General features: G+C 37.2%; 2 protein-coding genes across 2 annotated transcripts; both read left to right on the top strand.

The window, feature by feature from the left end:
* The first annotated feature begins 7 nt into the window (after positions 1–7).
* Positions 8–1942, top strand: LOC116034036 (proteolipid protein 2). The gene is made up of 4 exons (XM_031276623.1): positions 8–271; positions 742–897; positions 994–1089; positions 1552–1942. The coding sequence occupies exons 1-4, from the start codon at positions 182–184 to the stop codon at positions 1660–1662; spliced, it is 453 nt and encodes a 150-aa protein (XP_031132483.1). The 5' UTR covers positions 8–181; the 3' UTR covers positions 1663–1942.
* Positions 1943–1987: 45 nt separating this feature from the next.
* cmtm3 (CKLF-like MARVEL transmembrane domain containing 3) lies at positions 1988–9479 on the top strand. Its single transcript, XM_031276622.2, has 5 exons — positions 1988–2329; positions 5311–5466; positions 5582–5677; positions 5841–5961; positions 7614–9479. Exons 1-5 carry the CDS (start codon positions 2213–2215, stop codon positions 7640–7642), a joined length of 519 nt encoding a protein of 172 aa, XP_031132482.1. The 5' UTR covers positions 1988–2212; the 3' UTR covers positions 7643–9479.
* The last annotated feature ends 619 nt before the right edge of the window (positions 9480–10098 follow it).

Here is a 10098-nt window from a genome sequence, read left to right as displayed (position 1 = left end):
CACCCATTACATAGTGTTAAGTCTTGTTTAGCTTTTTCAGTAGTAGTGCCAAGTAGCTGCTGGTGTGAAAATATTATGCATATTCTTACTAACAGTCATTTCCTAAACAGTACAGCTGAAAGGAAATCGCTTGTTTCAGGAAACAGAGTGAGCTGTCTTTCGTAAATGAACTCGTACCATCATGTCAGAGGACCATAATAGAACAACAACCATGGAGGTGGACACTGCTTTTATCAAATCCAAGAGGGGGATCCTGAAAGTAGCAGAGCTGGTGAGACAATCTGCATATCACCAAAAGTCTGAAATTTTTTTAGCAACAGAAGTACATAAAGAGCTAGAATGTGTCCTGTACACATAACAAAGGGTGTAACCCTTTAGATGAGGTAATAACAGTCACAAAGTTGCATATCACACATTTGCTTTATATGTTAGTTAATGTAGAACTAGTTTGTTGAGAAGTGACACAGATTAACAAACAGAGAACATTTTAGAGGCTGAAAGAGCAACAGGATCAGTTTGTATTAAGAAATGTGATGTGAAAACATTAGCGGAGACTCAGTTCCTTTTTTCTACATAAACTGCGATGTGCAACATGTTGTATGAAGGAAAGCAATGAGTGAATCAGAAGAACTGATGTGCTGGTCTCTGCCCGAAGTTTAAATGCACAAGGTTTTAGAATTAGAATTTTCTATTATTGCATTAACTATGTTTCTGTCTGTTGTGTCTCTTTCTCTGCTTTAGGTGACTCTGTTTGTGGCATTTGTATGTTTCGTTGTAGCAGCCACACCAAAGTACATTGCAGCCACAGTGTTGGAGTTTCTGATCACTTCCCTCCTGTTGCTGCTGTACATGTTCAAAGTCAACAAGAAGCTGACTTTCTTTTTTTGGCCTCTCATTGTGGGTGATGTTTTACAGCACATGCAAGTTTTAACCAATACTATACATGTGCATTTTTTAAAGTTCGTAAGTTCTTTGTTCTTTTCTTCTCTTCAGGATGTTTTTAATTCAGTGTTTGCAGCGGTTTATTTTATTGTCTTGAGCCTGGTGGCATTGACTACATACACTGTCACAGGCACACTGGTTGGAGGGGTGAGACATATTTCTTTTTCTTTAATCTATAATGGCAATCTCAGTTATGTGGGCCCATGTTCATATGTGGATTTTAGTTTAACCCTATGCTGTGCTGTAGCTCAACAATATGAAGTGTGAAGATGTAGCTTCTCTCTCTCTTTCTCTATCCCTCTTTTTTCTCTCTCTCTCTTTCTCTCTCTCTCTCTTTCTCTCCACTTACACATACACACACACACACACACACACACACACACACACACACACACACACACACACACACACACACACACACACATACTTACCTTAACCACAACCACAACTTGCCTAACCCTAACCCTAACCTTCACCACTGACCCAAAAATCAACTTTTCCCCAATTGCACACATACATAGTCCTCAATTAACTGATCTTTAATCTGACCCCGGATGTGTTGACATGTATAGTGATCCATTTATTTTTAAACCTGCTCTTCATTTGCAGATAGTTGGTTTAATGTCAACTGGGCTGCTGTGTGTGGACAGCTACATGCTTTTCAAAAACATCACATTCAACAATCGAAGAAGTGAAACCCAGGATCAAGACAACCAATGACTAAATCAGTTACATGAAATGAATACAGTATACTGTATGAGCATTAACATGTTCAAATCCATACCACGGATTCATTTCCTTTAAATGTACTGTTAGGCTGTATTATATTACAATATAGTACAATAATTCAGAGTTCCAGTGTTCAGCATATTTAAGATTCCAACTGTATTCAAATTGGTGCTGCGACTTATTTTTGAAAGATGTTTTTTGATATTTTAAATTGACAGAAATCTAATGTACACAACAAATATCAATAAAGACTTTTTTCTTTGCCTTGTGACATCATGAGTTGGATCGCTCTTTCCACTGAGTGGCTCGGGATTGTGTTGTATGCAGCTGGGGGGCATCGCATTTCACATCTGGAGAAAGCAGATGTTGCGCTTTTGGGAAGCTCGCGCTGCGTTTCCGCGCTGTCATTGTTTCCGTTTCCACCTCCGAGAAGCCTCACGCCTCCACATATCTCTTTTTGTTTTGCCTTGAATCCGTTACGTTACGTGGTAGTTTGAGCTATCTGAAGTTTGAGAAAAGTTGATATTTTTTTTTTCCAGCCATGGGGGACATCGAGGCTCCCAACTCGAATCGGCCGCACCAGAATGTCCTTCTCTCTGTTCTTCCGAGCAAAGAGTTCGCCTCCTCAAGGAAAGGAATGCTGCTTATTGCCGAAGTGGTAAGAAACGACCAGAGGTATCACTTCTGAAACAAATAAAACTCTTACTGTGCCATTGTTTTCGCCAAATGCGAACAAAAGTCAAAGTGCGCTGCGTTTTGGATACTTTTACTTTTCAGTGTTCTAACAGTTATGGCAGCTGTAGGCAGCAATGTGCTGCTTTAATGCACATTTAGAAATAACTCTAACTGTTGAATATGGGTCAGTCAGTTTCCGTCACAAGGTTTCCATTTGTAAAGGGAGGAGCAGTGAGGATTTATAACAACTAGCCTACTATGAGGTAAACATCTAAAACTTGGAGTAAACATTTTTCGGGATTATGGACACACTGCACAAAGACCACTCTAACCATTTTGTTCATTGCAAAGAGTCACCCGTGCTGTCATGTGATCAAGCTAAATAACGGTCTAACCTTATTTCAGTCTCCCAATAATCAATTTAATCAGCCAATGTTAAAGTCTGTAGAGGAGTAGTTACTTTTTTATTGACTGTTCAAGTAGATTTTAACAAAGCAGGACCTGAACAAGTGTGTGTGTGTGTGTGTGTGTGTGTGTGTGGGGGGGGGGGGGGCGTGTCTGTGAGGTGGGGGGGAGCAGTATCATGCATCTTTTACAGGAAGGGTCTTCTTGCAGTAACTGCTATATAAACCCTCACATTTGTGTCATGTGAAAGAGCAGTCTTCTTCCTCACAGTCACATCCTTCACTCTGTTGCCATAACATGTTGCCTGGAGCACAGTCCTGATTGTGTGTGAATGTAGAGCTCAGCCCCCTGCTTCTGCATAATTAAACTAAAAAGCCCATTGGCCTCTACTGACACTAGACAGCAGAAGTGTGTCCCGCTTTGTGCATGTAGGTGAGAGTGCCCCTCTGGTTTAAACTTGCATTGAGTGGTAAGAATATAGGACAGGGATACACTGTGCAGGGTGTCGGACCATACCTCTGGAATGTATTACAAGTTATGGTTTGTATGGTTGAACTCCCTCTATCTTTGACATTTAAAGGGTCAGTTTAAATACAAAATGAGGAAAAAATTCTTGCTTATTTACCTATTATAGTATCTAGCCATGCGAATTTTAGGTTGAGTATGGTAAACTCTGACGGTTGACAAATGTCTCATGTCTCATGGCAGTGTTAAATGAGCCCACAGTCACTGAACTCAACTGTAAGATAGAGTGAACGCAGCCCGTAGCTTTTCCAGTCATGGGAGTATTAGTCAGACACAGATCCTGCTGAGCATGCATTATTATACACAGTGTGTGGTAGAGCACTGTGTATCAGTCTCAGCCAGCAACAGGCCCTATAAGGAATATGAAATCACAGGGTGTAAACTTAATGTGCTGGGGAAAAAAAGATTTTTGTAGCGTTTGAAATATTTTCTAAATGCAAACAAGATGTTAATAAAGGGTACATGGTGTGATAAATGTGTGCAAAGTGTGCCTCCTCTCTAGGTGGTATAGAATGATTGGATTGTAAGAATTCTTAACTCAGTATGTATTGTGTTTGTGGCCTCAGGATTGGTGATGTTTTCAAAGTTTAAAAGCCCACATAGATGCTCAGTAGATTCATCAAACACCTTTTGGGCAAGGCTTTGAAAATATGCTCTCTCCAGTCTGAACCCACTTCAAAATACAGTGTATCTTTACTACAGAGTTTGCAAAACAAACAATTAGGCATTTAACCGATTAGTCATTCGATAGACAATTACCAACAATTTTAACACTTAATCGTTTAATTATCATCAATTATTAAGGAAAAATGCCATACAATCTGTCTAGCTTTCTCATTGTGAGGGTTTGCTGCTTTTCTCTGCTATGTCCTAAAAAAAATAGAATATCTTTGGCTGTTGGTCGGACTAAACAAGATATTTGAAGATGTCACCTTGGTGGGGGCAGTTGTAATGGACGATTTTCACTATATTTACTATTTTTATCAACCAAACGATTAATCGACTAACAAAAGAACAAAACAATTTGTTGGTTGCAGTCCTAGAGCAGTCTCACTCTCCAGACATGAAACAAAATGAGAAATAACTTAGCTTTCTGATGTGGTGTGTGATTTTGTAGACTATGCAAGCTGATCCTGTGCTGTTGTTCAGTGCAACATAGTCATCCCAACATCCCAGACTTTATTCTCCAAAAGCAAACATGCCTGAGGATCTACTGAGGAACTCACAGGAGAGCTTCTATAATTAACCTGGAGCTGTTTTATGTCTTATTACAGAGACATCTTAAAGATCCCTGACAGGATGCTGCTCAGTAGCAGCATTTGTACAGCAGCTGCAGCAGTTTGGGTTCAGTCAGGGGGAGTTCCTAACCTCAGGCCAGTGTACTGTAAGATGACTGACTGAGACAAAGACAAGATGGCCGGGCCTGTCTGAGATTACAGTGTCTGGACATGCTTTAATTTGTACTGATATAACCTGTCCAGCACTTCTAATGGAGAGCGTCAAACACACGGCAGGCTCATGTACTTGCAGTGTAACTATACTTGTTGCAAACACAGTGCACATTTTAACGGCCTCTTTCATTTTAACAGCTTTGTGTTTGTGGGTGCACATGCACAAGCATGTTTGTGTGTGTGAGAAAGAACGAGAGAGATTCAGTGTAACAGTGTACAGGCCTGTGTGGATAAATATTGTCATTTAACTAGCTGTATCTCCTTACAGGAAGTGGGCCCAAAGCTGTAATTCATACAGATTTACAGGTTCGGGACAGTGTAACTTTATCTCAAAGGGAGAAGATCAAAGAAGATTCAGTTTCATTTTATTTATCAGTTGGGTTTAAAATGTGAATTTGCCTTTAGGTTCAAGCAGCTCACTTAGAAATAGATAATACATACATACATACATGCATTCAAGACAGGAGAAACTGATATGTGCTTGTTCAATGTCTTAGTTTACCTTTAGCTCGAGGATTCAGTCTTAACATTGATCTAAACATGTCACTTGTTTTTCTCTCTCCATTTTTAATCGTCTCTTTAGGCACTATCCTTTATATCATTTGTGTGTTTCGCGGCATCCACAGCAGCAGCCTTTGTGACAGTTCCCCTGCTGGAGTTCCTGGCAGCTCTCTTCTTGATGTTCGCTTACTCCACCAAATTCAATGAGAGGTTTAAAGGCTTCCTCTGGCCTCTTATGGTGAGAGCAATTGTAAAACTCGAGAGTCTTCCAGTGCTAAAAGTAGAGAATAGTGCAGTATTACAAAGTTTCATCAAGGTTTTTCCCTCTGAATCATCCTTCTTTTCTCTCAAAGGATTTCTTGAGATGTGTGACCGCCTCCATTATCTTTTTCATCATCTCAATAATTGCAGTGTCCAAATATGTGGACGGTTCCTCTAAGGCTGCTGGGGTAAAGTCGACATTTGCTATCTACTATCTCATAATAGCCTACACCACCATTATTTATGCATCACAAGTACATGCAGCACACTTCGCCTTTGTCCAATAATCTCAGTTCATATTTCACCTGTAGTTTTTCACTGTGTTGATATCAAATGTCTTTCTTTTCACAGATATTTGGGTTCATTGCCACCATCGTTTTCGCTTTAGACTTTTACCTAATTTTTAATGAGCTGGCCACTTTCCTGAAGCAAGGCGGAGGGGAGTCCAATGAAGAGCCATCAAGACAGCAAGGTAATACCCCAAATGAAAATCTGATATGAGACCATATATAACCTGTATATTACTGTAAATAAAATATGATGTATGTTTTTTTATATGGACTTTATTTATTAAAACATATGACTATACATTACATACATACTTTATATAGCCATGTACGATATGATTTACTACATGGCCCAGTTTGTTTTGCAAAAATATTTTTAAATGGCATGCACATACAAGAAAATTATATATTTTTGGGATATTTGTATTCTTTTATTTTAACTTTTAGCATTGCCATCGCCCAGCTGGACAGAGTTTTTTACTACAGTAATTTAAGGGACAATATTTCAAAACCTTATATATGAGCCTTTTTGTTATTAAACTATAGTATATAAGTGTTATTGGTAAAAGTATGTTGGACATAGAACTGGATACGTCATTTTGAGATATATGTATATATGATTTTTTTTATTGTACATGCCCATATTGTAAGATTGTATTTTTTATTTAAGTATTTTCTGGGATTAAAGTGTCGGTTCGTCCAAATTACAAAAAAACCCCCACATTTTTTAATTTACCTCTAGCTGTATGTAGGCTTGAGATAGGTTTGGTTTTGTTTGCCCATGTTTAGAATTATCTGTGTCTGAGATGGGATTCCACTTGGTGTGTCTCTCAAAATCCAAAAAACACAGTACCTTTTATTGCAAACAGAAGTGCATAAGTTACAACATACATAGACAAACCGCTTAAATATTATAGAAACCCCTGTTATGCATGCTACGTTTTGCCTTTTTCACTTTGATTTTAAGATAGATAGATAGATAGATAGATACTTTATTAATCCCCAGGGGGAAATTTACAGTTTGCACTGTTTGTACACAACTTATCTCTGGGCAGTTTCTTTATTTTTAAATTGTTATTTTCTGTGCTATTAGATGTCACAAATGAGATACGTCGACCTCCTTTACATTGCGGTGGTGGCACAAGTTTCAGAGAAGGATATTTTAAGACCTTAGTGAATAAAATTGAAACTATCTGCACTGTTTGATACCGCTAGAGGGAAGTGAGTATGCTTTATGTGATGTGGGTGAACCAACACTTTGAACAACAAAGATTTACTGTATGTGTCAAAGTTTGCACTTTGTGTAGTTTCAAAGAAAAATAGATAGATAATGCCATTTGCACAGGTACAGGGCCGTACCGCATTTTTGTGCGTTGTTCTTAGTAAAGAAATACAATAGAAAAATATAATGAAAATATAAAAGCTATATAAATATATATTAAAATATATATAAATTATAAGAACAATATGAAGACAAAACAGCTGTAAGATAAATAAAGTCAAAATTGTACATACACTGTATAAAAACTACTTGTGAATATGGATATTATTAATATTATTGGTCCTGAGATTTTTCCCGTTGCTATTGCACACAGAAAACATAATATTGCACTGGAAACATACCTTGTACCTTGTAAAATAGACCCCATAAACGTTTTCTGTGATATCATGACTCAACCTCAAATACTTTAATCCATCCTCCCATTGTTTCAAAGATGGAAATGTCTTAAAATGCTCCATTTTATTCAATTACTTGTTACTTTCTCGCATGAAAGTCAGTACGCTTGCCAAAGTCTGACTTATTTATGTATATTCATTTACTTATTTTGTTTTCTAGATGAGTTTTCAGACTCTGATTCAGACTGAGACCACAGACCAGCACCACCATGGGATCTTCACCAGCTGACATGTTTGATCATATAAAACAAACCTTTGCAGGAGAAATTTCCACTGCTGAGCTATCATCTGCAAAGATGCACACATGTTTTATTATGTCACAAGGTTACATGAATACTATGTACAGTAGAAATCACATCAAGGTTGCATTATTGGTTGGTTAAATATGTGCATTCATTGGTAGTTGGGGGACTTTCTCGCTACAGTCTCCTAGAGCCAAAAGGAGGGGGGACCAGACCCTGTTCACTTCTTCTGTTGAGCATCCAAGGGTAGAAATGTATTTCACACATCAATCATGTCAAGACATTCAGGAAACAAGTCTAAACGGATGTGTCAAATATGTTTAAATTACATTACAAGTGTTTTTAAATTAATGCTTTCATGCTCAAACTCATATCCAGTGTCTTAGATGATTTGGGAAAAATATAAATGCCAACCTGATACTTAAATAATTATAAAGCTGTGAAATTGTTCTTAAAAGCTGTTTGTACGATCTACATGTGGGAGCATGTCTCTAAATCTGAAATAATGACTAATATTGACATTTTGGGCATGACCCTATTTACAGACATATTCAACTACAACACTAAATTAATGTCCTTAGTAAATACATGTTTAGGAGTACTAATGAAGTATGTAAGTGGAGCATCATCTTCATCATCATTTATAATGTTACAGTATTACTAAAAAACTTATGTACAGTATACAGAACAGATTGGTTGCAGGTTGGCTGGTTACAACCTCTGTCCAATTGTCTAAACTCTACAAGAGTGTATTTTTTATAATTTGAGGATAATGTTCGTTTATCTGCCTTTAAATTTGACTTTTGGGTCAACAGAGTTCCTGTGGCGTTCTGTAGTGCATGACAACTTCTGGGTCATTACATAGTTTTTATGTCCCAAAATGTTAAAGTAGGTAAACATTTTCAAACATGTTTAATTAACCCCAAATTCGAGACTCTCCTCTTATGTTTCAGTTTGTCTGCTGTAAGTGCTTCATACAACCTGTGTTTGAATAACGGTGCATTGAAGCCACCAAATGCATTATTATTTTGTTAAATGCTAGATATTCTATATGTGAATCTTTTTTTGTGTATTGAAAAGCATCCATGCTTATTGGTTGTGCAGTCACTTGTTTTTGCATGTATGTTTGAGTCTTCAGTTCTTCCACTGCCACTACTGAAGAACTAGATGCACTAGAACGCCACAGTGACTGTTATTTGTATTTACACTGCACTACTAAGTGTTACAACAGCACTGTGAATTGAAAATGGATGAATCAACAGCTGTTCAGAGCAATTGGCATATTAATAGTTAAGAAAAAGAAAATACTACCAAAGTTGCAGTTACATCCAATAATTATTCACCGTTGTGCTTTTTATGGGTTTTGATAGTTTGTTACTTCTGTTGGTTCATCTACTGTATATTAAGATTTAGTTTAAATGTTGCCCAGGCAGGAATATGCAAAAGTCGTTGTTAATAAACTGAGACTAAAATTGAGAAATAGCTCCCAATGTCAGCTGAGAGCTTTATGTGCACACATCTGCCGGGGAAGGAATTCTTTAGTTTATCTGCAAAATTCAACATCACCAAATCTGGAGATGCATGGTTTTCACTGGACAGCTACAAAACTCACCTATACCCCTTCGCCAAACAAAATTAAAAAAAATAATCCTCTGATGAAGATGAACACAGCACCGTTTTATAAATAAGGGCCTCTTGCTGAACTATTGCTGGTAATATATCAAGTTTGTTTTTTACTGTTTTGTGCAAAACAAAATGTTTGAATAAAAAAGAGCTAATTTCAATAATGTCCAAATCATTTTATTTAAATTGTCACTATAAACTGATGTGAAGCCTTTGGGGGATTTAAATACAGAACAGCTAAGTACAGCTCCATGCTGTTCAAGACAGCGCACAGAATCAAAAGGAAAAAGAAGAACATCTCACCTCTAATTTCATACAAACGGTCACTGTTTAAAGCGCCATCTGGAAACTAGTGGAAAGCATTTCTTCTCTTCCCCATGAATAGAGTAGTTCATAACATAATGTAGCAAAAAGTTGTATATAGAGAACTGCAGCTTGATAGTTTTTAACAGATATGATGGTCAATTTATATTATCAAATAGCATAATGCACTTGCATGACTGTGGTGTAAAGTTTGCTGTACAAATGTTTATGTCAACATTTTTACATCATACTCAGAAACAAATCCATCAATGTAAGAAAAAAGGCAGGATAACAAATATGATTGTCTGTTCATAATAGTACTTCGGTCACCAAACCAGGAGAAATAGCAGTTGTACATGATATAAGTTATTAAAAACATGAGAAAAACCTGATCAATCAAGCTTTCTGTATAGTGTGAAAACCTTTGAGGCTGTCTAAGAAGCCATAGTTTTTATTTTTCATTTCAACCCACATTCA

This window comes from Sander lucioperca, chromosome 3, assembly GCF_008315115.2.
Source record: "Sander lucioperca isolate FBNREF2018 chromosome 3, SLUC_FBN_1.2, whole genome shotgun sequence".
In the NCBI taxonomy this organism is placed as follows: Eukaryota; Metazoa; Chordata; class Actinopteri; order Perciformes; family Percidae; genus Sander; species Sander lucioperca.
The sequence above is the reverse complement of the archived record's forward strand: the minus strand, read 5'-3'. Positions and strand labels throughout refer to the sequence as shown.

Excerpts from the sequence above, each read along its gene's own strand:
- cmtm3 (XM_031276622.2), top strand. The coding sequence starts at position 2,213 with ATGGGGGACATCGAGGCTCCCAACTCGAATCGGCCGCACCAGAATGTC. Across the intron at positions 2,330-5,310 it reads TGCTGCTTATTGCCGAAGTG|GCACTATCCTTTATATCATT; the intron begins GTAAGAAACGAC and ends TCGTCTCTTTAG. Across the intron at positions 5,678-5,840 it reads GTTCCTCTAAGGCTGCTGGG|ATATTTGGGTTCATTGCCAC; the intron begins GTAAAGTCGACA and ends TTCTTTTCACAG.
- LOC116034036 (XM_031276623.1), top strand. The coding sequence starts at position 182 with ATGTCAGAGGACCATAATAGAACAACAACCATGGAGGTGGACACTGCT. Across the intron at positions 272-741 it reads TCCTGAAAGTAGCAGAGCTG|GTGACTCTGTTTGTGGCATT; the intron begins GTGAGACAATCT and ends TCTCTGCTTTAG. Across the intron at positions 898-993 it reads TCTTTTTTTGGCCTCTCATT|GATGTTTTTAATTCAGTGTT; the intron begins GTGGGTGATGTT and ends TCTTCTCTTCAG.